Source organism: Nyctibius grandis, chromosome 25 (genome assembly GCF_013368605.1).
Source record: "Nyctibius grandis isolate bNycGra1 chromosome 25, bNycGra1.pri, whole genome shotgun sequence".
NCBI lineage: Eukaryota > Metazoa > Chordata > Aves > Nyctibiiformes > Nyctibiidae > Nyctibius > Nyctibius grandis.
In genome coordinates, this window is record NC_090682.1 from 2619263 (window position 1) to 2646049 (window position 26787).

Genomic DNA, 26787 nt, shown 5'->3' on the forward strand with positions numbered 1-26787 from the left:
CTCTGTGCTGCGGCTCTTGTTCCCAAAAGCTCTCCGCAGGCAGGGCTGCTGGCGATTGTGGCTGCTTTTTTTTTTCCTGCAAGCCAGAAACGGAGCCCAAAATTTGCCCAAACGCCATCAGGCTGGGATGAAAATGGGGTTCAGCAACTCGAGGGAACCAGCAGTCCCAGTCAGAGCTCTGCTGGGCTCAGTGGGGATGTAGGAAAGCCTTCTGCTCAACTTGCTGTGGAGCGGTTTGCAAATGCTAAATGGGGACTGGGGGGGCTTTCATCGAAATGGGGTGGAGGTGATGGGAGTGGTAGGGTTTGATTTTTGTTACCTGAAAGTGTTGAGGGTGGTAAATGTCTCGGCGATGGGCTGGATGGAGGTTTGCCACCAGCGTGGTCCCCATGGCAGCGTGAGGATGTCCTTCACAGAGCCTGGGCATCCCAAAACGTCTCGAGAGCGGCCACCGCCTCGCATCCCTACCCCTAGCACCGTGCAGGCTCGGAGGCTGCGAGGATGACTTGGCAGTGATATATTTACTACAATTACCATCTATCTCCCCAGAGGAGGAAAAAAAACCAGATGAATAATATGTTTTGAAGGTGTCATGGAGTGAAAGCAAGAGAGGAGCTTGAGCTTGAACTTATGAATAACTTATAGGCTTCCTCCCTTCATGCAGTCACTCCATTTGGGCTTATCTTTCTCACCCGTAGGAGGTGTAATTAAAGGAGCAAAGCCGGGCATCCATGTGCACGGCGGCTGCCTGTGGGCACTCGTCTGTCTGGCTCCGTGTGTCCTGTGCACGCAAGGGCAAGGGAGAGATGAAATATCTTTGCATGCAAGTGTGGGCTGGGGTATGCGTTGAGTTAAGCTTTATGAATTCCCCCCCCCCAGTCACTATCCATCATTAAGAAAAAGGATATTTTTCACCTAACTCATCTTTGATGTTTTGGTATAGCTGGTAGAAGTGTTCCCTTAACTCTCACCTTGCACTGGTGAAACTAGGAGCAGAAGTAACCTAGGGTGGGGAAACCCTCCAGGCAAGTCCTGCAACCCTTACTTCAGATTGGGGAGATTTTTGTTCAGTTCTTGATGCGGCTGGAAATTCCCTTCCTGACCTCATGCATTGACTTAGCCTTTCCAAGGCTTATTTTTCTAGCCAGAAAATGAGAAGTAATTTGCTCTTGTCTCAATGTCTTTCTCTGCTTTCTCTATTTTGACTTTAAGAGCTCAAGGGAGGGACTGTTTTTTACCGGGTGTACATACAGAGTCTCACATAATGGAACCAGGATCTTATCAAAGGCTTGTGAATGCTATTGTAATGCATGTAGTAATTATAGGTATGTATATGTAGGGATGATGAAAAAAAATCCAATGAAACATGGCATTTCCCTCTGGAAAAGCGTTAGCGGAATAAAACCACGCCTGGGAGTATGTCAGTTCCAGCAAAAAATGTCTATTAAAAATTATGCAGCGCTGTTCAGCAAGGTCACAACACTCCTTCTAGAGCCAGTTAGAGGTTTTGTTTCAAAGCAGCATGTCACTTTCTTTTTTCCTCCCCTGCAGACTTTTAGCTAAGGTGGTGTATTTTGGTCTTCTATTCAGATCTGGGAGGGGTGGGGGAAAGATCTCACATAAAATTTTGCAGAAATATCTGCCAAAAGGGGCCTTGTGCAGCTCGATACGCACGGAGGTCTGGTATCCCTGTTTAACACCATCTATATGTGTGATTTCCAATGAATAACTTCTTCCCCCCGTCCCCCCTATCTCGGGAGTGCAGCCCTGCTATCTGTGTGTTCCTATCAGATATGTATGAGTGGGATGGATATTAGGCGTTTATTGCAGGGCATTCTGTTGAACATCACCTGCTGTTCGACATGAAAAGTTGATGTTCCACAAAGCCACAAGCCGAAGGCTCCTTAAGAGCTGTTCTGGTGCATCGGGTACATATACGTGCTTGGAGCAAGCGCTGTGTGAATTAATAATGCATAGAGTAAATCCGTAGGAAGAGCGGCTGCTGCATAGGGCCTCCTTATAAACTGCTCTCTGCTTAGGCAAACAGACAGGGAAGTTGTGTTTTTTAAAGCATAATGGGTAGGTAATAAACCAAACTAACCTAATCAACCGCTTCCAGCTGCTCTAAGTATGGTAGCTGGCTCGGCAGCCGGGGTGAACTTCAGAAGTGCTGTGAAAGGTGATAAAAGTTACTATGTGGCATCTTGTGTTATCGTAGGTGACTTGTGTTGGTGGAGTAGTGGGGAGGAAATGGAGAGGAGGAGATGATGTGATGGTGGAAGGAATCTTTACCCCTTCCCAAGCGTCTCCATCCAAAATGTGTCAGCTGGAGGTCGCTGGGCTGGTGACAGCTTTGTGCGTTGCTCTGTTGAGCTGGAGGAAAGGCTGAAGCCATCACAAGGTGGGTGGGACCAGGTATTAAATAGCCCAGAGCCTCTATCTGCTTCCTGAGAAATATCCAGCTGAACTGCGTGTGTGCAGCCCAGGACTGGGTCATTAGTGGTGGTACCATTGCTGTGAGCTCTTCCCATCCTAATGAGCCAGGAGGTTGTGCAGGCACTAGCAGGCTGTAGTCCATTCCCAGTGGTACCATAAAATGGTGGTGGAGAGCTCTGGATCAATGGGACCTCTTCAAGGTCTATGGTTTGAACCAGGAGTTGGCAGAGAAAAAGGATAGAGAGCTGAAAAGCTCTCTGGATCAGGCCGCAGCTTCACACCAGCTGCTGTTTTGGCAAGACCCCCGTGAAAACTGGTGGATGATAGAAGTGGGGAGGCCTTGGGGAAGACCCAAGGAGGGTGAGATGCATCTCCTTGGCTAGGGCCAGCGTGCCCCTTTGGCTGGCTGGTGGCAGGGATGTGCAGGCATCAAATAGGGCTGTTTGATATGTCTGACCAGAGCTGCCCATCCCTCCCTGGCTGCCAACTTTCGCCCTGCGGATCGTTATTGTCAGACCTGTCGATGGGTCTCCAGGAGCGGGACTGGCGCTGGTGGCTTGTCACCTTTCTGCAGCAGAATGGCTGCCCCAGAGCTGACTCAGAGTCTCTCTGGGCGGCAGCGACAGAGAGGAGGGAGAGAAACACAGCTGGATTTTCCGAGAGTTTGCAGCCAAATCTTCTTCTGAATTGCAAAGTGAACAGCTCAGATTTTGGAAGCCTCTGAGGAGGAATCAATACAAAAAGCCAAGATCTCTTTTTTCTTTTTTTTTTCTTTGTAATTTTTCTGCCTATAATGTTGTTTTAAGGGGCTGTGAGTCACCCCAAGCAACAAAATGAGACATCCTTACCACTAATGAAAATAATGAATATTTAACGAGATATTATTTATTTAGGTTGTGGCAAATAGGAGTCTTGGGGTTCAGCGCCTCTAATATTCTCCACGTTGGGAAAAAAATAATGTTTTGGTCTTGAGGACCTTGTCTACGTAGGCTTGTTGGAGTCATGCTCTTGACATTGGGTTGTGGTATGGACAGCTGGGGTGGTTTTGGGTATCTTGAGTAGGAGAAAGGTCTGTCTTGTTTCTGTTGGTGTGAAATAGATGCTAGAAATTGGCCTGTGGCAAGGAGTGTGTTCAAACCGAAGCAGGGTGCAAGTGGCCCAGGTGCTGCTCAGAGCAGGAGAGGGTCTTGGGGTGGGGAGTTGGTTGAGCGTGGTTACAGCACAGGGAAAAAACCTTGGTGTGGAGTAAAAGTAGAGGAGTTATTCCTCATTAAATTGGCTTTTAGAGCCATTTCCAGAGGGGAGCGAGCACTGTAGGGGGGAAGGGGTTTGTTCGGATGGCGCTGGGGCTCTCCCTGGTAGACACCAGCCCCCCCAAAGCAAAGCCAGGCGCTGGGGGTGCAGAGGCGGGTGGTACCGGGGTCTCCATCCCTCCTGCGGGCATCACGGAGGGGGTGAAACTGAGTCACGGAGCCGCTGCAGTCACCCCCGGGGGGGGCACCCCCCTTTTTCCTAGGGGTGAAGGGCTGGAGGCGGTGTGTAGGGGGTGCGGGTGTGCAGGGGGGTGCGGGTGCGGGGGGGCCCCCGCAGCCAATGAGCGCGGCGCGGGGGAGGGCTGCGTGCGCGGCCGGCGGCGTGTTGCAGCCGGGCGGCGTGTGCGGGCCGGAGCGGCGGGCACGGCAGCGCCTGTCCCTCGCACCTTGCAACCCCTTCCGACCCCCCCTTTCCCCTTTCCCCCCCCCTTTTTTTTTTAATTGTTGTTTTTTTTTCCCTTCCCTACCCTGCAGTGCTTTTTTTTTTATTATTTTTTTTTCCTTTTCCCCCCTTCCTTCCTTCCCCTTCCTGCGCTTTGCTCCGGGAAACGCTGGATTTTAAACCTCTCCCCAGCACGCAGTGAGCAGGGGGGGGAAGGAGAGGGGAGAGAGAGAGAGAAACGCAGCAGCCCGCCGTGAAACATGGCCCAGGCTAAAATGCACCACCCCGTCTCTTGGGTGATCTTCGCCGGGATGGCCGCTCTCCTTCTCTCCCAAGGTAGTGCCGGGCGGGGGATGCTGGGGGGGGGGGACGGTGAGGGGCCCCCAGAGCGGGGGCAGAGCTGGGAGAGGGTCCCCAGCCCGCTGCGAAGTTGCGGGGGGTGCGGATTGCGGGTACGGCACGGCGGCATCTCCCGATTCCTGCTGCCGGTGCACCGGGCTGGGGGGGAACTTCTCCCCCATGGCGCAGCACCCCCGGGCTGATATATATATATATATATATACACATTTTTTTGGGGCGGGGGGAGCCGCACGACTCTGCCATCTCAACTTAGTTCCTGCAGGAGCAATGCATCCAACAGGCTGGGGGGGGTCGATGCCCCCCGCTTCGCATTGCCGGACCTGTCTGCAAGGTCGTCCCAAAAACTCGGTGCAGCCCCGGCTCCTGCCCGCCCCAGCCGGGCTGTGGGGGCTTGGGAAGTCCTTGTGCAGCCTGTCCCGGGCGAGCACGGCTGCCTCGCCCCCCCAGGAGATGGGGCTTGGGGCGGGGGGGTGCAAGAAAAAAGAGGAAAAAGCAAGGGGAGAAGGGAGGGGAAAGGAGGAGGCAGGAGCCAGCCCCATCTGGCCCGGAGCGCCGAGCTTGTCAGCTCGTGTTAGTCTCCTCGCAGCCATCTGGGAGCGGGGTTACAGCCGGGGGGGGGACACGGGGCCGCATCCTGCACCGGGCCGCCTGCGGAGATGCGCCCGGGGGGCTGCACCGCACCGTGCCCGGGATGCGCTCAGCGCCGTCGCGGATGGTACCCGGGGCTTTGTGGGGGATGGATGCACCCCTGGGAGGATGGATGCACCCCTGGGGTGTAGATGCACCCCCGCTTCTGCACAGGGAAAGACAGAGCAGCCAGCAGCTGCAGGCACCTACCTCTGCGCTGCCCCAGTGCCCACCGAGGGCTGGCGACAGGCTTTGGGCACCCACATGCCCAAGGCAGCCCTGCCTGGTCCCCCCGTTCAGCCGAGGTGCTCTGCAGCAGGACTCCAGCGGGGTGTGAAGACCCTGAACCCCAGCCTGCGTGGGGCAGGGAGCTGGTGTGCGCTGGTGGGGCAGGGGGGGGATGGCCACCCGCCATCTCTACTCAAACTTTTCTCTCCCAGGCAAGCTGGGCCCGCTCTTGCAGAGCCGCCCCTGCCATATCGACCAGCGAGGGCTGCTTAGCATGCACATCACACGCCAAGGCATTTCTCCTCTTCGCCTTCCTCCCTCGCTCGCTCTCCTCAAGCTCTTCCCTTCTCCCAGCGTTGCTGCCTCGGGATGCTGGCATCCCTGCGCCCTGCTGCCCGAGGGGGCTTCCTGGGGGTGGGAGCCCTTGCCCCCTTGGCTACTGCCTCTGCGGGGAGCCCAGGTGGGGTGGTGGAGGGCAGCAAAGCTGCCCTTCCCGTCCTCGTTTCTCTTGCCCAGAATTTGTGCTTCTTTAATTAATTTATTTATTTAATGCATGCTTTTGGTTTCCTTGCAGTCTTATTCCTCTGGTCATCTCATGCTTCCTCTCCCTGCTCCCATCAAAGCTTACAGATCACAAAGTAGTTTATTGGGGGTTTTTTTCTTTATTTTTTTAGTTCTCCAGAGCAGTGGGGAGGAATGTGCTTCCTCCCTGAGCCCTCTGCCTTGCAGGAGTCTGATGTGGGTGCCAGAAGTCCCTGAGTCACTGCTGGGGTGGGGGGAAGCAGGGAGCCACAGCACCATGGTCCGGGGGGACCCAGGGCAGAGCCGGGGGGTGCTGGGCTAAGTATTGCACAGGGCAGCGCTTGGCAGCAAAAAGTTTGGGCCTTTTTTGGGCTGGGAGATGCTGGATATGAAGGAATTCCCCCCCTCAGGAGATTTTCTTGCATAATAGTATTTAAGAGTCGTTAAAAAAATTTTAAAAGCCCAGCAAAAATAATTTTGCTTTCTAGCAAAAACTTTCTAAGGGGGTTTTGAGAAATTCAGCCCCAAAGGGAATATATAAGTATGCATGGGCTGTCAGATCTCAGCAGCGTGGTGCTGCTGCTTGATGAACTCCGATATTCACAGTATATCTCTTTTAATTTCTGATTTTTCTCTCCCGCTCGGTACACAAAAGCGGAGCTGGCTCGTGTTTGAAAATGCGAAAATCATTGTCGTGCAGGAAAACTGTGTTTTGCACAAATCTCCTCCAAATAGCTCAAGAGATCGGTGCTGCCCTCTGCAGCAGTTTATCAATACGCCAGGTCATTTACCGATTTACAGCCAAGCAAACAATAAGAAAAGTGGTTTGTGAGTATGCTTGAGAGTGAAGTGGAGCGTGAAGTGGGATAATTTGGAAGCGCTTGACCATCTGCATTTGTGCAAACATCCGTCGGTCCTCCAAGTTTTGCGGTTTCACTGTTGTTTTTTTGGAAAGGTGCCCCTGAAACGGGAGCTCTTGAGTGTTGTGTTGGGTGGGAAGGAGCCCCCTGAGTCCTGAATGTCCAGCGTGGCTTTGTGCGTGACGATGGTGCTGTTCCCAAGGGAGCTGTTGGCTACTGAGTGTTGGTACTAGAGAGCAAGACCGGGACACTTGCTCGGATGCTCCATCTCCATGGGAATGAGATGTAGGTGCCCATCGCGTTGGCACATGGGAAGGGCAGAGCCGGCCGAAGGTCCAGCCGTGGCCTGGGGGAAGGAGCTGGAAGAGGGAGGCTACAGAGGGCTGAGACAGCCCCAGGCTTTGGGAAGTGAGTGGCTGTTTGGTGACACAGCTCTCATTGTGTTTGCTCTATTTCTTCTGTATGATTTTTAAATAGCGGCAGTGATTATTTACAGCATATTTAAAGACCTAGCAGGAGCGTTTCCTATTCCCTCTTCCCATGTTTCAAAGTAGAGAGATAGTCTCCAGTGTATCTGGGGTCCCTGGTTGCACCCACCTGGATTTCTTGAGGAAGAGGAGGGCTTGAGCAAAAAAACCTCACCCCAGTGCTTGGGGAGTGGAAGAGAGAAGAAAACTCTTCACTCAACCATGCGTAAAAGGATTAACCAGGCTAAAAGGTCATAGAAGATTTAGCTGGGCCTTTAGCATCAGTAAGCCAAGAATTATGGGAATTTGATTTACAAATTAGCATAAAGACCTTATTCTAATAAGCATACGAGCTGAAATAGGTATGTAAAATAATAGCATATGTCAACATCGAACGCGGAGCATTCCTCATCCAAAAGAATTATTCGCTGCGGCGATGTGGCTGGGTTGCAGATAACTCCCCAAGCGAAACATCGTGTGCGATGGGAGGGCTGGATGTGGCCTGGAGACACAGGCGGGGTTGGGGCTGTGCATCCCGGGAGGACCTTTTTCTCAGCGGAGGCGGGAGGGGGACCTTCTGTGCAAGAAGGTAATTGCACTAATGAATGTGTATAAGAAAAATTAGGTGTATCGACGTCTTTCTGTGAATACCCGGATTTATTGTTCCCCAGGGAAAATATTAGATGTGGCTTCGTGGTGGTTAATAGTTACTGTGCGGGTCAATAAAATGTGATATTCTCCCCAACAGCAGAAAACAGCTATTTAATAGGTAATAACAGTAATAATCAATACCTACATGATTAGCTAACCCAGTTATGTGTAGTACATAAAAGGAGGGGAATGCGCTCTGGTTACTCAGTGGCCTGATTCGGAGCGTTGCTGAACGTCTGTCACTCTTGTTGATTTTAAGCGAAGCTGTAAGCAGGCGTCCAGCACCTCTGGAAATCAGGCCACCGCACGGGAATAATTGGCACTTTTTTAAGACTCAGCAGAGTAAACCCAAGCAGACCTTTGCCATTGGAAAGATGCTTTCGAAAGCAGGCTGCGTGGTGCAGAAATATGGGATGGCGCCTCTGTTGGTGCTTGGGATCTTGGGTTGGTTGGCTTCAGGAGCCCCAGTTGGGGAAGAGAGGTCTGCAAGGTACCACACATGCTGCCCCACGTGTCAGGGCGTGCATTTGCTTACTGTTCTTAAGCATGAAGAAGGGGCTGGGGTTATCTCCAGTGGGATACATGAGGAGGCAGTGAAGCAGACCTGGGCTGCATGGCCAAGGAGGTATGGGACTGGTCAGCCATCCCCACGTTTGGGATGGGACTCACTGACCACTCAAGAGGAGATGAATATGAGTTTGATGAGTAGAGAAGATCAGGTGGTAGCTGTGAGCTTGGAAAAAAACCTCCCCTGGTACAAATTGATTTCTGAAGCATCACAGGGACCATCTCAGCTAGCTGAAGGCAGAGTTGTCTACCCTTTTTCTAAGACTTGGTGGTGCTGGGTGCTCTGGAGCCCACAACCAGTTTTGAGATGTCCTGGTGACTAGCAGAAACCTTTTTCCTTAGCCATGTAGGCATTTTGACTATCATAGTAACCCTGGCTTATGGTTTTTCTGCCTTCCTGTTGTGCCAGCACTGACTTGTGTGAGACGAGTGCATTTGATATTGGAAGTGTCGTCTTCATGTATTTTTTCGTGCTGCTTTTGCTTAAAAATATCCATATTTGTGATCCCCTCCTCCCAATTTTATTTTTTCCCCAATGGGGAAAAAATTGATCAGTTGACAGATTTAGGTCAAGTTAGCAAGCAGGGCTTGCTGTTTTCTGCGATAAACTGGGGTGGAGGTGGAGGGGGAGAGCTCACCAGCTTCCCAGGCAGCTCGCAGTCAGACGGCGGAGGTGGGCTCCAGCCTGCGAAGCACCGCGTGGGGAGTATCTTTCTGGCCATGGGGATGAGAAATAAAAACTCTTTTGCATCTGTCTTTCCTTCCCAAACTTCAGTAGTGGCAGCAGAGGGCAAAATTTTCTTTGCTCGTTCCCCAGTTGGAGGAATGCCTTACTAGGGCAAAGCTTTAAAGAGGGTAAATGTGATTTTTTTCTATTTTTTTTCAGTGTTATGGGTAGTGCTCCTTTGATGTGCGGTGGCAAATCTCCCATTAGACTCGGTGGGACCTGAACATGATATCAGATGTTCATGGCAAAGGCTTGGAAACTGCGACTTGGACTTGGAGTTGAGCTCTTGGTTTCAAATAGGGGCCAAAATGAGCACGGTGCCAGGTTTTGGGCTTCTGGAGTCGAAGCCCAAGCCTTACTGCTGTGTCCTGTCTTCAGCCAGCATCCTGCACCTCCGCACGTGGGTCTTTCCGTGCCCTTAGTAAGTTTTATAGACAAAAAAAAACAAAACTGCAAACAAAAATGTCACTGCATCCCCTGGGGCGCCCTAATCCCAGGGGCCCGGAGCCCTTCTGTGGGTGGTGGTGCATCCTCCAGGCATTGCTCCTGGCACGTTTGGCGCTGTGGCTGCTAGCCTGGAGGAGCCGGCCACCTCCCTCCTCCTTCCTGAAGCACGCACCTTGCTCTTGGTTAATAATAAATCAGAGGTGCTGCCTTCGCCGTGCTCTGTTATCTCCCGCCGAGGAGGAGATCATGGATTTCTGATGCGCTTACAGTTAATATGTCCAGCGCTGAAAGCTGTTGTAAATTAATTGACCCTTTGACCCCCTTGTCCCGTTGACTGTTCCCACTAAAGACAATGTTCGGTTCTTGGCATCCTCCCCGCCCTGCTTTCCCTTCCTCCGACTCCTCCACCTCCCGCGTGCTTCGCCTGCTAATCAGGGGGAGCCGAAAAAGGCCCCTCTGAGCAGGGCTTCCCGCAGCCGAGGAGCTGCGGCTCCGAAACGCTCTGGAGCAGCCGTGCAGGGAGGGCAGGGGGATGCCTGGGACCCGACGTGCATAAATTCCCCGTGGTTGGAGTACTCCCTTCAAAGCGCTGGAGGAGGCGGTGATGGAAGCTGGCACAGCACCCTCCGCCTTCCCACGGGAATGGGGACAGAGCGAGGGGGCTGCTGCCAAGTTAAAAAGTCACGGTGCAGCCCTGAGGACCTTGGGGTGGTGGGTGGACCCCTGCATCAGGTGCAAGGGTGCTCAGCACCTTGCGTGAGGGCACCTCTGTCCATCCAGTGAGCTACAGCTTATGCTGAGCGCTTATTTTTGGAGCCATGGTGGGTCTGGCTTGCAGGCAGGATGGGAGCTGGTGCTCAGCTTGGTGGGAGGGAGCAGAAAAAGATGCTGTGAGGTCCTGGACTGGGACGTGGGTCCTGAGTTTACCTCCTTTGCTCGCCCTGCAGTGATTTTGCCTCGTTGCATGATCCTTCCCCTTCCTCACTTGGCCACGCGCTCCGTAAGGATACCTGCTGTCTGTCCCCTCTCTTCTGGTCTGTCTAACCTGGATTTGCCTTGAAGATGCTTTTTTTTCCCCTGCTGTGTAATTGTATGTCACCAAGTGTGGGGAAACCCTGATTTAGCTTGGAAAGGAGCTTGTAAAATCACAAACGCTCAGCCCGCGTGGCCGATTCGCCTCCTCCCGTGACCTGCGATCTTAGCAGCTCCTAAAGGTAGGAAATGCTGCAGGAAATTGTGCAATATTACAAATGAAGAGTTTTTTTATTCTATTCCAAAACGGGATAAAACAACAATCACAAATTCCCAATGAAAGTAAATTCTGGGAAAAACAGGGATTGATTTTTTGAAATATTCTCATTTGTAGAAGCTTTATGCATGAAGCTGTGAAGTGGTTTCAAACAAAAAAAGGGATCCGAGGGCTCCATTCCAGCAGTATCAAAAGAGCCTGGAGGTCTCGAGCCTTGTCACGTTTTTTTTTTTATTGTTACTTCTTCAAAACGGATCCTCTGCTCATGTTTTGATTTTGCCAGAAATGGCATTCTTGATTTATAGAGCTGGTTTGAAAGCCAAACCTGACCTGCCTCATTGGAAGCGTGACAAGCACTTGGAGCGAAGCAAGGTTCATTAGTACTGTAATATTATCTCGCCATTTAAGTGGGGTTTTTTTTCTCCCTTCTCTTGTAGGAGTTCTCAGGTGAATAGCACTAAGTTCCGGGGTTGGTTTGGTTGTTTTCTAGCTTTATTCCCTTCCTACAGCACAGATGGTATTTGTAGATCAGAGGGTGCCTGCGTTGGACACTTTTTTTGGCGAAGTCAGTCCCCAAAGCCAGCGCCGGGGTTTCTGATAGCGGGCCAAGGCACGGGAGAGCGGCGGGGCTGGTTGGCGTGAGGTTGGGTTTAGCGTGAGTGACATCTCTCTTAATGAAGCCCTTTCTGGAACAAGGCTGGCGTGGAGCGGGATCCATTAGAGGCCGGGGCAGCGGCGAAGCCAAAGCCGTCTTGTCATCGAAGACAACATTTAAAAATTTGTATTATTTATTGTTTACCTTTTTGTGCTGCTTTTCTGCGCGTCAGCGCTTCCCGTTGTACGTTTTGGGCTTCAAAACCTGACGCCACATTAGCAGCCGGCTCCAAAGCCCCCAAATAATGCATAAACTATGATTATTCCTTCTGATCCACTTGTGTTTATGTAAATGGATGGAAAAGCGGTTTTCAGCTTATTTCAGAAGCTTAAGGGATTCATACCAAGCCTATTATTTGAAAAACCAGAAAGTGAAAAAGCAACTTCTGAGACAAGGAATTAGCAACTCAGTGGCAGCGTTCGTATGGGATCGGGCTGGGAATTCCCTTGGGATTCAAAAAATCAAACTGTGGCAACAGGTTGTTGCGCTCTGCGGGGAGGGGGGACTCGCAGTCAATCTGGAGGGGGAGCTGGAGTGCGAAACCCATCAGTGGTGCTGGTGTCGGGAGGTTTTTTGGTGTATGGTGTATAAGGGGCATCACTGGCTTCAAAAGCCACCGTCCCCTTGGCTGATAACCCCGGCTCTGTGTCCTTTGCACCCATGGGTGCCCGCTCCCGTGCTCGGGAGCACCTATATGTCCCCGCTGTCGCCGTCCCTGCCATGCACAAGCCTTTTCCCTCTGTACCAGGAGAGATGGGAAGAGATGCCAACCCTCTTTGGGGTGCCAGCCCCTTCCAGCCAGCCCCGCAGCATCTCATCCCTCCTCTCCTGCTGCCTTTTTTTTTTTTCCCCCCGTTTCGGTCCCTTTCCCCCTTCCTTATGTTAATTTCCCACCTGAGCACCAAGTACTTTATAAATAGCAAATTTGAAATGAATTTCCTAGCAGCAATCATTATCTCCCTCGACAGCCATTAAACATTCACACAAGCAGAGCAAAATGACAAAGGGGATTGATTTTTACAGTATGTTGGGGGGAGGCAGGAGAAAGGAAATATGTTGACGAGGCTTTTTTTCTTTTCCCCACTCTCCCCTCCCTTCCAGATCCTGTCTCAAGGAATTTAAAATCACCCAGCGATTCCTTTTTGAGATCAGATTGGAAAGGGGTGGGAGAGAGCAAAGTTGGAAATAAATAAAAATAAATTAAAAAAAAAAAAAAAAGCCCCGTTCCCTTCTTCTCCAGCCCCTGCAAGCCTCGGCTGCGTGCGCCTGGTAAACATGAAGTTGGTTACGCGGCCCCGGCTGTTGAGATGAATATGTCAGAGTTAATGTCTCCGAAGATGGAGGGGTGGGCTGGAGGGAGTGGGGGGAGCCCAATCTCCGCAGCCTTCTCAGCAGAACAAATGTGTTGATGCAATAGTCGGGAGCGGGCGAGCTGCTGCCGTACGAGGCACTGTAGCCGAAAATTTAACTTTGATTTCAATTTTCATATTTGTCAGCAATAATTAGATTCAAGAAGTGTTTTTGCCGCCGTTGTAAAATACTAATAAGTAGGAGCCTTTGTAGTATGGCTAATGGAGTCTTTTTTTTCCTAGTGGGCTAGAAAAATTCCATTAAAGGGAAAAGTCATACTACATTACTGTGCTTCAGCATGCATTGACTTGGCTGCCACAGGAATATCTGTGCCGGGAGGCAGCGGTCCTCGCTTTGAACGGCGGGGTTGGTGCCTGGGAATGGGGCTGGTGTCCCACGGTCGGGATCTGATGGGGCTCCCAGGGGAGGGCTGGAGGGGGGGTGATGTTCTTCAGGGCGGCTGGAGGCTTTCGAAGCGCTTGTGAGATGATAGTGCAGTGGTAGCCTGGCTCTTGTCCAGCCTGCTTGCTCTGGCAGTTGTTTTTTGGTGTTGCAAATTCCCGTGGGGTTTAAAGCCTTAGATCAATCAGGGTTCTCCCCTTTCCAGCTCTGCCAAAGGCAGAAAGGCCCTTCTCCCCGTCCGTCCCCACCCTGCTGCGTGGATTTCCCTGCTGGCACATGCCAGGTTTGATCCCAGAGCAATGCTGGAAAGCAAAGTGATATTAAATTTGCTGGTCATACGCACAGCAAATGGGGGAAGCTCTAAGTTGTGTCATTCTCAGGTTCCTTCAGCCTATTAAGCAAACAAAAGCACTTGTGGAGTGAGAAATGGAAATGGCCAACGCGGCCCGATTAATCCTGGATGTACAATTCCATTAATAAGCCAGCTTTTAATAGGTGGCTCTTTCCAGGAGCTGCTGGGACTGAGAATTGATGTATTCACTGTAATTGTATTGCAACTAATGGGATATGAAGAAAATTGTACAGAGAACCTGTGCCTTCGCCACTGTTTTCCCATCAGTTGAAATAATGCTTCCCCCTGGAAGAGCCCAGCGAGGTAATGATACTTAAATCTAAATAGAAACAGGAATATTTTTAATTTTGGTGGAGGTGATTTTGACTCGTGCTTTTGCTTCCCCATAGAGCAGGCAGAAGCTGAAACAGCAGCTGGAGGCAATGGGGATCCCGACCCCTGTGGATGGATACTGGGGCTGCTGATGCAGAGAGCTGTACCAGGGTTGGGAGCCTCCGGGCTCCCTCTTGAGAGCTAATGGGGGGCTTTCGGGGTGCCCAGGCACGGGGCTGCCCCTCTGGCATCTCACTCGGAGCCTTTTGTTGCCTTAATTGGCAGCGAGAGGGGCCTTCACCCTCCGCAGTCGAGGCAGTTCGCTGGGAGGGCTCATTAATGAGCCCGAGGTCCTCACTCCATTCATGCCCTGTGTTTATTCAGACCCGCGATCCCGGGGCTCTGACAGTTTGCTGATATTCTCTTTTCAATGAACTCCTGTTTTCATACCGCTGCAAAAAACTCACCTCCTGCTTTGTGCGGCAAATGTACCTTTGTGGCTGCGGCTCTGGCTCCCCGGGGTATTCAGAGAGAGATTTGGGCTTTTATCGGTGAGCATCTCTCCAAGGGCTCTTGCAGGAGCAGCGCGGCGATGCCGTTGGTCCGGCGCCGCGGATCCCAGGTGCCAGAGCGGTGCCCTGGGATGCAGACCTCCGTCATATCAGTGCAGCAGGGGAATAATGCACATAGAAACAAAAGAAACATTAACCATAAGAGCTGATTCAAAATCCGGGCGGCCCCTGATTATTGCAGCCATTTCTTTGTTAATGGGCTGGGGAATTCGGAGAAGTTTGCAGCCACTTCTTGTCTGTTCATCACCGCTGGTTCGGTGGCTGTTGGTTTTTCACTCCTCCTCCCTATTTGTATGCAGGCTCTGACCCTTCTTTGGTAGCAGGCTAGAGAGTAAATATAAAGGGGAGGGAGGAAAAAAAAGCGCCAAGGCACAGTTCAGCACAAATCCCCGAGGAAACAGATGTGATTGCCTTACAGAAATGGCTCCAATAAGGCCAGGAAGGAATATTGCTTTTATAGCTTTTGGGATATAAAACATTTAGAAAATGTGATTGACTGGCAGGGCCTAATTTATCATCTACCCATTTCTTGCGCTCTCTCCATCCTCGTACCCACCCAAACCCAGAAGCGTGCTCAGACGGACTCATTGCCCCTTTTTTTGCTGCCTCTCCCCTGCGTGTATCACACGTGCAAACCCGTGTTTCCTTGCACGCCGAGCCGTGTGCGTGCACACGCAGGCACGTGTTCCCCTGCGCTCCCGACTCCTTGTCCCCGCGCCGGTGTCACGGATTTATCATCATTCTGCTAAGCACTCGAACTCCTGTGGCTATTTATAATTAATGCTCAGAAACCTGCCAATCCATTTAATGACACTAGGAGGTCATGGCCTCCCTTATAGCTTCCCATTAATCATCATTAGAACAGTTCTGGGTTTTTTACATTCTTTTTAAATGTTAATTCACCTTTATAATGCTCCTTTCAGCTTTGACTGTAAAGGGAGACTCTGTAGTGACTCCAGACTGTCTTGCAAGTGTGTGCAGGTGAAAGGCACAGTGGGACAGTTGCACTTGATAAAGTCTCTCCGATGTCTCCCGCTGGAACGAATCACGCTCACAAACTCGGCGAGATGGGATTTCTTCACTGCCCTCTGCTGCCGGCTCCTCGCAGGGATGCTGCACAGCTCCGTCTCTCGGGTCCCGCTGAGCCCCTCGCCGTCTCTCCCTCCCTGCAGAGACCCATGTGCCGCTGGGAACCACGCAGCAAGCGGTTCCCGGAGGGGGATAAGCTCAGGGATGCTGGCGGAGAGCTTGGGATGGCCATGTGTGCTCTGCTGGCTTGTGCTTGGCACGTCTTTGCTGGGTAAACGTGCTCGTGGGCTCGTGCGTAGCTTGGTTTTACGGGGTTGTGGTTGTTGCATCCCCAACCTTTTCGAAGGTTAATGAAAATCCCAGTTCCTAGAGAGCAGCGCTGCTCACGGTGGTGAGACCATCTGCTTTTCTTTCCTGCTACCACCCTGCAAGGAGGAAACCCCGAGCCCTTTCCCTGTGTCCCAAAGCTCCCACTGTCATCGTCACAGCCCCAGACCCTCTGGGAGCTGCTGCCATGGCTCAGCAGAGATGTCAGGTGGCAGCTTGGAGGAAACAAAGCTCTGGGTGCAATCTGGTAGCTTTTGGCAAGCAACAGCTCTTCTTAAATAGCCTTCTCTTGGCTTGCTGTTGGCAGCAGTCGTCCCCTCTCTGAAGTCAATCTGTGCTCACCGTTAATGGGAACGGGTCCGAAGCGGTGCGCGTCTGATCCGGATTCTGGTTTTGACCCTTTTGGGAGGACCCCGCTGTGGTGGGGCACGGCTTTGCAGAAGTTTGCTGCAATGCCTGGACCCACGTGAGCTGCTTCTCTGATGGAGCTCCTGGAGACTTCTCATAGCCCTGGGTTATAAACCTACAAAGCATCCCGTGAGTCTTGCTTCATGATCATGCATTGCTTGGCAAGATGGGGTGAGGAGCCCCAGTCCCTTCAGGGGAGGCACCCACAGCCCTGCATGGGCTTGGGGTGGGCGAAGGTTCGGGCTGGCCTCTCTTCTTGGGTGAAACAGGATTGCTCCTGCTCCTTTGGGGAGTTCTGGTCTTGGTGAGAGCCCAGCCCAGCCCCGTTCCTCTGAGTAAATACGCCAGCAGCATTTGGCTTAATGAACTGTGGCTTTTAATAAATGGCTCTTATCTTGCTGAAGTGCTGCTAAATTGTCAGGATTTAAAATTAGCCTAATAGATTTGCGGGCGATGTTTTATTCACTGGTTAGTTGGAAAGAGACAGAGAGAGGGGGAGAGAGATGGCTCCACCCAGTTCTCCCTGAATTCTACAAGAGTTATTTATTTGTTTGGGCCGAAGGGGAAATGTTCTGGATTAATGTGCGATGCCTCAGCACACGACTTAATGAGAATTTAGAGACCTCTCCCAAACTGATAGTCTCCAATTAATCACTTGGTGGCCCCTCTGCTTTGCTGTCCATGGAATATATTTTTCAAAGTGGTGGTTGGGTTGTGGTACCCACTGCTGCTTTGCCAGGAGAGGGGGACGGGTGTGGACTAGGGAGGTTTTTGGGTGCTGTGGTGGCTTACAGGACCATTTCTTGCAGCTTTGCTCCATGTTGATGTTGAACTAGAGCCCATCTATCTGTATCTTCACTGTATGTATACCTGTGCAACTTGTAGCCTTGAGCATAAGGTTGAGCTGGTCCTTGCTCAGCTTCTGCAGCCTGTGAACTTGCAAGAGCCACTTGGTGCCTTAACACCTTTTGGCAACGCGGAGCCAGTTCTGAGCCTGTTGACAGTTTGGAGACATATGGAGAGTCAAGGCAGAACAGTGTTTTATAATAGAGTAATACGGGACCTGGTTGGGATGAAAGATGCCAGGGAAATGTCAATCACTATCATTATCCTAACAAACTGCTGTACCTGCGGAGATAATAATAATATTTAGCCATTATATAGCACCTAACAAGCTCAAACAGCACAGACAGGAGCTAATTAAATCTCCCAAGACTTGCTTTGGGTGGGTGTTTTCCCAAGGGAGTGGACTGGCTTCCACCCAGAGTGTTTTGTGTGAACTTAAATGCGCTTTTCCCCCATTTCCCAGGTAGGGAAAGGCAGTGGTCCTGCTGAAGATGCTCGGGAGTGAGGGTGGTGGGCAATCTGGGCACTGCTTTGTGCTGTTGGCTCCGTTCACAAGAGCGTTGTGTGGCCTTGACCAAATGCCCTGGACAGCCAAAGGTGCTTGGGTGCTGAATGCCTTGGTGTGCTCGTTGCTTGTCTTTTCTGAAACTGGGGGGAGTTTGGGTGCTGGGCACCCGAACCAGGACCCCACCAGCATCCCTGGTTCGTCATTCCCCTGCCCAACCTGCATCCCTCTTGGCTGAGCTGCATCCTGAGAAAGCTTTCTGGAAGATGATCCTTCTCAACCAGCGTCCCGGGCTTGGCTGGGGCGTCTAAGATCGCAGCGATTGAAAGCAAGACTTCCAGCTTTTCCCCATTGGTGGTGTTCTCACCTTGCCCTTTGTGGAAAGCAGCAGGTGACACAATAACGTGGCTGCTTGGATCCAGGCGGGATGCTCGACCCCTGCCCAGCAGCGTGCTGCTCCAGCCCTGTGACTTCACGAAGGTCAGCGTTCGTGTCTGAAGTGGGGCTGGCAGTAGCAATGCGTGATGCACAATGTCAGCCATGAAGGAAACATTGTATTTAAAAGCTAAGGTTTTTTTTCCTTTCTTGTGGCAGAGGAACAAGGCACCGGGTTCATTTAGCATTCATAAAGTCTTGCTTTGGAAACGCCTTTAAGTACTGCTGAGGGAGACTTGAAGGAGCGTGTTTGAGAGTCAAATGCACATCTCCTTGGGCTCTCCTTTCATCTGCTTTAAAAAACACAATCTTTTTTTTTTTTAATCTTTTTTTTTTTTCCCCCCTCTGTAAAAATACTAATCTTCTCCAACAGCAGCAGACACCCAGGGTGCAGGCGCTCAGCAATTAGTTCAGTGAACAGAATAAGCGAGGAGCAGAGGGAAGGGGAGGCTCAGCCGAGTACCAGGAGGATGGCGAAATGCAGCCTGCTAATTAGGAGGCGGCACGGCGCGGGGGAGCGGCGCCTGCTTAATTCGGGTGCAAAGCCGATAAGTCACGATGCGTATTGTCTGTCCGGGTGGCAACACGCTCACCAGGTTGCCCAAGTCCTCAGGGGTGCTGGGCTGACCCTTACCAGAGAGGAGCACCCAACAGGGAATTTGGCTCTTGGTCTGGGTCCGAAACCAAGTGGCGAAAGAGGATGAAGTGAGGATGAAACGTGCCTTTGGCTAGATTTACACCCTAGCAAGCATCTTCTCAGCTCCAAGCTGGCCACGAGTCTCTGTTGGGAGGAACACATAGAGCTTTTGGCTTGAGTCCTCCCTGCACTCTTGGCCAACGTGGAGAGAGGAGTGGCCATCTCCAGAGACTGGGCTTTCCCAGCAGAGAGTTGTTGTGTTGGACTTCGTGTTGGTGTGGAAATTGAACGGTTCCTGCTATCATCAGAGGAGCTGAGGCAGAAGGAGCAAGCGCAGAGGGAGAAGAAAGCAAACAAGTGTTGTCATCATCCAGCCTTCTTCAGACTGTGAAGAGCCAGCTTCACGAGAAGTGTCAGATGGGCAGAAGTTCAGCTCAGCCCCTTCTTCTGGCTGAAACTTTTCTCGTCCTTGAAATCTCTCTCCTCTGCTCTTCACTTGAGGGAAGGGAATTTATTGCAATGAAATATATTGTCTTGTGGCTTTTTATAAAAACAGCACATGTCACTGCCCCTATTTCCTGGAGCCAAAGGATGTGGCTGGATTTCAAAAACAAAAGGCCTGGATGATTTCATTATTGCTAACAACTGTTCCCACCAAGATAAGGACAGTCTAATCACATTCCCTGTGCAGAAGTGCCAAGGGAACCAAAAGGGAACGTTTCCATTTGATTTTTTCCGCGTTGTCTTCTGTGTTTTGGTCGTCTTTGGTACCGTGCAGTGCCAGAAGCAGGCTGCGAGGCTAAATGGGCTTGGGGGGGCGTGTTGTGGTTATCAGGGCCCTGGTGTCCCAGATGGGAGGTGCTGTGCCAGCAGCAGCCTTTGGCCAACCTGATGCGTGGATTTATTTCCACTGACTGCCTGCGGTCAGGGCTTGAGCTCCTCTGTCCCCAACTCCTTGAGTAAGTCTGAGCCAAGGATGGAGGCTCAGCACTGAGCAGGGGGGGAATTTTGCAGCATTTTTTTTTTTATTTGCATGTCCCCCAGAAGAAAAGTGCCAACCCCCACATAAAAACCCCAGAGCTTGCTGCTGATAGGTTTGCTTTTCTGAATCAGGTTTTGCAGACTCCCTCTGCAGATACCCCTGAAAATTACCCCCACGGGGAGCACGCTCCATCTTTTACAGCCAAGAGGTGATGCTGACCATAGTGCAACCCAGGCAGAACCAGTTTGGCTCGTAACTGCCTGCCCCAGAGGTGGAGGGGGCAAGTTTCGGCTGTGCCCTCTAACACGCTCTTCTTCTGCCTGCACGGAGTCGAGCTGCCACGTGTCCCCGCTGAAAAGCTTCGTGTCGCAGGGAAGGAACTCTCTAGGCTTTGATTCGCCTTGTAGCAAGAGATAACATTATCGTCTCGTCCTTTAATGATTGGAGGACGGAGTATTTTTCACATCAGTTTATCTCTCTCGGTAGCCCTGATTCTGCTCTCGCGCTGCTGGCGGGTGGATGGTGTAAAAATCAACGCAAGCCAAAGGGATGAAGTAACTCATCTTCCTCCTCACCCTCTCCCTGTTCGCATGCCCTGGGCACTTAGGAGCTCTGTGAAGGCACTAATTGATCGGTCCCGTTAGCACAGTGGGTGAGGAGTTGTCATTTGGCGAGCAAAGTGGGGGGTGCTGTCTTCTGGAGCAGAGGGTCACCGACTCAGGTCCCAGCAGCGACCACCCAAAGAGAAAAGATGACTTCTAATTACATTCATAATTGAAAGTGATTAATGGTAGCAAAAGAACTTCGAGCAATTTCTTGTAATTAAATACTAATTTTAATTCCTTTGCAGTGCCGAGCACCATATTTGCTTTACTTGGTGATATTTATGGCTGCGCCTTAGCACAGTTGAGTATCTTAAAAATACATGCTAAGTGATTAGTGTTTTTTGTAACTGGGTAAACAAGTAAATAGCAATTAATTAGTTTGCTTTGTGTCTGTAATTAGCGATTATTATTTCATATTTTTGAGAATCTCCGTTCTGGAGGATTTTGTGGCTTTGAGTAGAAGCAGAGGAACCCTTGATTGCTCCCAAGCCAGCGGAGTCCTGGTCTCTGCTCCAGCTGCAAAAAAAAAGAGTGAGGAGGAGGAGGCAGCGATCACATCTGTGATGATTTAGGCTCAGAGATGTCACGGCCAAGTTTTGAGCCTGCTGGCAGCGAAGCCTCTTGTGAGGGCTTGGTGCAAGAGGAGAGGGAGTTGTCTGTGCACGGCAGATGCTCGCTGGCTGTTGCTTGGTCTTGAAGAGCAGAAGTGTCACGAAATCAGCTGCTTCTGCCAGGTTTTTGCTGTCTGGAAGTGACACCTTTCAAACTCAGCTGCTGCTTGCGATGCTGCATGTCGAGGGATGCTCGGGGCTGCCCTCCCTCTCCCCTTGTTCCAGCCGCCAACCTCATCTCCCTGCAGCTCTTTGGAGAAGGCATTTCCTGCCGACGCTGGATTTTCAGGGGTATATTTGCAGAATGTGATATTTCATCCTTAATACTCTCATTGTATTTATTTGGGTTTGAATTTTGATACAGCAAACAGAGCGTACAGGTTTGCAGTTTGCCCGTGGACAGGGAGCTGATGGATGCTGTCTTGGGTGGCTGTACCTGGGTGCAAGTGTGAGGGCCACCAGACCAGGCAGGATTCCCATCCTGGAGAGCGTGGGGTACGGCAGTGTCCAGGGAGAGCCACAGTGATCTGCTCTAACTGAAAATACCATTAAATTTGGGTTTGTTCATCCCCTGTACCAGCTGTATGGCTCTCTTTCAAGCCCTATAGGATGAGTGTTTATGCCTGGATGTGCTCACGTCCTTCCTGCGCCTTGACAAAGTTGTTTTGTGGATGAGCCAGGCTGGGAATCTGTTTCCTGAGAACTTGGTCCTGCTCACACAGCAACACCCTGGGCCAGAAAGCGCTCGATGGAAATCATGTCTCTTCCTCACCAGTTCCTTGATTCCTTGCTAATGATTTTCATTCCCTCTTGCTGCTTGAGAGAGCTGATCGTCTGATTAAATTAAGACAGACACAAAAGCAGCTGGCCTGCCAAAGCCGAGGATTTTATTAAAAATAATATTGTTTACAGAGTTCTCTCCTTTTATGGTGCATATAAAACAGCGTGTTCCACCCGAGCAGCCGGCAGGCTCGCTGCAATTTACCCGGGAAGGGGGAAGAGATGGAAGGACATTAAACCTTGTCTTGACGGGGAGTCGGGAGGGCACGGAGGAGAGGGAGGTTGGGGATAAGAGACAGAGCGTAGCTGTGACAGCAAATGAGAGGGAAGGAAAAAAAGCGGAGAAAAAGAAGGCTGGTTCCCTGTTCCCCACCTCCCCTTCTCCCCTCGCATACCTGTGCTGAAATGAAGCGTTCAAAAAGGATAGAGATCATGGAAGAGAGGAGATAAACTAGGCCAAAGAGCTGGGGACCAGACTCCACCCGAGCGAGGAGGAGAGCTGCTTGCCCTCCCTGCAATATTCAGGAGCCCTTCCTGGTCTATCTGCGGGTGGAAAGGCTCCTCCGCTCTGTTCTCTGCTCGTTTGAGGTCTGGCAGATGCTTTTGCGAGCCCTTGGGCAGTGGGGCAGGTCAGTGCTGGGAGCACTGGCCTCCTGTCTACCCAAGCTCCACCTCACCAAAGAGTCCTCATGGGTTGTAAATCATTTATTTGTACTTTATTTGCACTTCAAGGGTCTGCCAGGGGTGTGCAGCAATAGGTCATGGCATGAGGGGCTGGCAGTAAAGGGAAGAGAGATGAAGAGGTTTTTCCAAGGTCACAGAAGCAGTTTGACATAGCACCTGAACTTGAACTGGGGGCCCCCACCTCCAGCACACCCTTGTGCTGGCTAGAAGGGGTTCATGGCTTGCTTTGGGGGGCACGGAGGAGCCTTGCCAACGCCCCGGTGCAGGAGCACCCTGGCTCTGCTTTGCTTTCTCTCTTCATTCTGTGTCGTCTTCTGCTTGTTTGTTTGATTTGGTTCCAAATAATTAATTGCAAAAACCCATGGCTAATGGTTTGAATGAAGGATGGATGGGTACTTTAATTAACTGGTGAAAGGATTATACACTTATGTTTTCAGTCTCCCTGACCCCGGCCGAAGTAACAAGGCTTGAACGTCCCCGTGAACATGAAAGTGTGCTGGGGTGGGAGGATCCACTGGAGGTCCCCCGGGCAAAGCCACTCTGACCCAGCTGGGAAAACGCAACGGGGACCCTGGTTGTAGTTAACACATGGGGCTCACTCGTCGTCCCTTTGTGGATGGGACCGTGGGAGAAACACCTCCCACCCCATCTTCTGGGACCGCTGATCTCCAGTGTGCTCGTCACGGTGAGCACCTTCTCGTGACTGTTCACATGCTGGGTTTGACACCTTAAAGGGGTTCGGTGCGTGTGAGGGGGGTGTCCCACGAGTTGTACAGAGACTTCAGGGACTCCATAGACCTGAGGCATATTTTGGGCTAATACACGTGAAATTTGGACTGAATGTGACCCATGTGCCCCTCTTTATAAGATGGTTATCGTAGAAGCTTCCAAGGTCTAGCATGAGAAGAGATGCCATCTTATTTTCTACCCTAAACCAGGCAAAACTCAGTCATTGAGTCGGGTTGGGAATGAGCTCAGCCCACCAGTCTTGGGGAACTGAAATTGCCGAGCTGCGCTGTGCAGGAGGATTTCTGCAAAGCCAGGAGGTGATGGGATTGCTGGACATATTTCAATGAGCAAATAAAATCGAGACCCGATTCCAGCAGGGTTGGTGAAGGAGCAAGACTTCTGCAGCTCCTCTGCTGGAAGTTGGGACCAGGCTGGGTCAAATTTTCTGAAAGAGTCAAAAAGTACTTTGAATATTTACGAGAGGGAGGGGGGCCATAGCTTGCATCATGCTCCTGAGTCACCGGGTAATTTCCCATCCTTCCCAGTGCGAAACCCTCCAGGTGGGAGCTTCAGCATCGCTGCTTAAAACAAGGCTGATTGGGCTGTTTCCGTCATGGAAAATGCATGAGAAAAAATGAATTTCCATGCTGGTTTTTGGATCAAAAGGCGTTTTTACTCTAAACAAGGCCTTTTTGGCCTTCTTTCAGTAGTGGTATCTGCCCCTGGTATCCTCACTTATCAGTCCAGTAGCAAGCCGCTCTGTTTGATTGCTAATGTGCCTTATTATGATTTTAAATACACTTTAATATTTTAGTTGTAGTGACTTTTTAAGGCTAAATTCAGGCTTCTAAAGCCCGTACCTCTCTTTTACTTCAAGGGCAGCCTTTCACGTTTGTCCCGAGGCATAACACGGTCCTTATACTGTTTGAAATTAGGTGTGCTGATTAGAGCATCTCTCAACTGCCACCATTCTGCACCTCAAAGGATGGCTTGGAGGAGAGGCTGGAAGTTGGAGCTTGGGTGTATTTACGCGCTCGGCATGTGATTTCTTGCAACTTCACAGAATCACAGAATCAACCAGGTTGGAAGAGACCTCAGGGATCGAGTCCAACCGCTGCCCCTACACCACCCTGTCAACTAGACCCCAGCACTAAGTGCCATGTCCAGTCTTTTCTTAAACACATCCAGAGATGGTGACTCCACCACCTCCCTGGGCAGCCCCTTCCAATGTCTAATAACCCTTTCTGTAAAGAAATTCTTCCTGATTCCCACCTCAGTGTGGTCTTGGGGAAATTGTACATCCCAGAGGGAGGAGGTGGGATGCACAGGACAGATGTTGCAGATGTGGGTTTGAGCTGATGGTACCTGGAGGTGCAGGATCTGCGCGGGGCTTGGCAGAGGAGTAGTCAAGTGCTGGCAATGACATGTATTGCTCTTAGAAATACTTTTGCTTTTCTAAATGCTTTCTCACCGGGGGTGAAACTTTAATATGTCAGCACTTCAGATAGGGAAACTGAGCCCCTCCGGGGAAGGAGGACGTGTTTCATGGAGCTGGCTGGCTTCAGGAGCCACCAGTCCCATTCAGCTTGGGTGATGGGGGCTTGTCTGGGAGGTAGGGCTGTGCCCAGAGGTCTGACCTGGGGTCTCGCTCACCTGGGGGCAAATTGTGTGATCTAAGTCAGCTTGGAGACAGGAACTGACCCTCCACGATGACCTTTCAGCCTTCACATCTTTGCAAAACAGATAAGTGTCCATCTGCACTCCAAGGTGCAGCCTTGAAATGAGGGTGATTAAAACACTGTGGTGCTGGGGGATATGGAGATATGTTGGATATCTCTCTTGAATTCAGGCCAGCAGCCACTCTGCTCTTAATGACCAGCTCTTCCTGTTTCTCTAGGTAGGGGTAATATTTGTGTGAATTGGTTTAGCTTCTTCAGTTATTGAAGACGGCCAGAAAACCTGGTGTGATTGAGTTGCCTCAGGAAATTTTCAGTGCTTCTGTCAGGCAGTTTCTGAGCGTTAGCTGTCATTTTTGGCTGAGCTCTTTCAATCCTCCCCTTGTCAGAACCCTTGAGTGATGTGAGAGAGGGGACAAAGGAGTAACGGGATGGTCACCCATGATGGGCTGAGAAGGATGGGATGCCTCTCTAGTCAAAGCCAACGTTATTACATGAACAGTGGTAGCACCATGTCCAAATACCGTGTAAAGGGGGACAAGAGCTGGGGGTGAGGAGAGACTATGATAACTCTATCCAGCGAAGCGGGTTGTCCCTGAAAATAGAACATGAATAAGTAATCTGGATAAATAATGGAGCTGTCTGAACTGTAGCAATAAAGAATAAAAGTGCTGAGTGTGGCTTGCTGTGATTTGTGGGGTCACGCCGTCTTGGACGGTGGAGACTGTGTTCCCACTGGTGAGCAGGTGCTCGCAGATGGATCTCCTGGATGTTGCAGAGAGTGCAGTCCCTGGAGTGGAGTTGGGCACGTGTGGGACATGCTTCATGGGCAGCTGAGCTGCTCTTTGGTGATGGAGGTGGTGTAGCTTCCTGGAGACCTTCTGCAAGGGTTTCATGAGCTTGAGTGGAAGTTATTCCAAGTACCCAACCGCAATCTTCTGTGTAGCAAATTAGGCTGTTTTCTTATTCTGCCTCTTCGAAGACGTGACAAATAGTTATTCACCGCTTCCTTTATGTGATATTTATGTATGGGAAGAGTGCTGTCACGTCTTACTCAATCTTTTATTTTAGTGACAAAGCAAACCCCAGCGTCTTTCATCTTTCTCTCGTTGTCTCCATCTCTCACTGATTCTGTTACTACTCCGTGGACTCGCCCCCACTCACCCACGGCTCGCCTGTGCAATCAATTGCGTTGCGGCTGTTGGAGATGTGCGTCTTGAAACGGTGGCAAATGCAGTTTAGATTGATCTGAAAGAAAGGGAACCTCCAGCTGTGGGTTCGGTGGAGCCAGATGTGCTGTGGAGAAAGGTGACGCGGTCAGTGGGTGCGTGCTAATGTGTTAAGCCACAGTGACTTGACCTTTGGCTTTCTGAAAGCGTGATGTCCACATCGGGATGGAGCACTGCAGCTGAGGCTTGGAGTAAAGTGGAGTAAAATAATTCTACTTTGTCCTTTTTACAATGTTCATGTTAGTGTAAGATTTATCTTGTGTAGCCTGGTTGATTCCTTGGTAGTTTGTGGTCTGCTGTAACACCCTGGTCCTCTTCTGCACATGGTTCCGTAGCTGCTCTTCCTTGTTTCTATACGTGCATTTGATTTATCCTCCCTGAGTGTATCACATCGTGCTTGTCCATATCGGATATCCTATCGCTCGTTCTGGAGGTGATTTGAGATTCTGATCCTACACTCGGAGCCCTTCCAGCCTCTCTCCTCCTAGCTTGGCATCATCCCCAAACTCGAATAAGCGTGCTCCTGGATCCGTAATGCAAGCTGTTCAATGCAAATGTTGGAGAGAGCGGGGCTCGGGACCGGCCTCGGAGGAGTCCTGCTGGAGGTTGCCCTCCTGGCTTGGCCATAAATAATAGATAAGGGCTCTTTGAGAGCGCTTTGTCAACAGGCTGTTATCCCTCCTCCCCTCTGCCCCCAGCCTCGGCAGTTCATCCAGACCGTGTTTCCTCAACTTTCCTCTGAGGGTGCCGCGCGGGACTGGCATCAGAAGCCTTATTACAGTCAAGGTATATCATGTCTACAGCTTTCCTCTTATCCACCAAGTC

The 26787-nt window shown here is 51.0% G+C and overlaps 1 protein-coding gene across 1 annotated transcript in view; it reads left to right on the forward strand.

The window, feature by feature from the left end:
* The first annotated feature begins 4390 nt into the window (after positions 1–4390).
* Positions 4391–26787, forward strand: part of LOC137673413 (protein CEPU-1) — a 305517-nt gene continuing 283120 nt past the window's right edge. The window contains exon 1 of the mRNA XM_068418175.1: positions 4391–4467. Within this exon, the coding sequence (XP_068274276.1) occupies positions 4392–4467 (76 nt within the window). The 5' untranslated portion in view covers position 4391. The remainder of the gene's footprint in view (positions 4468–26787) is intronic.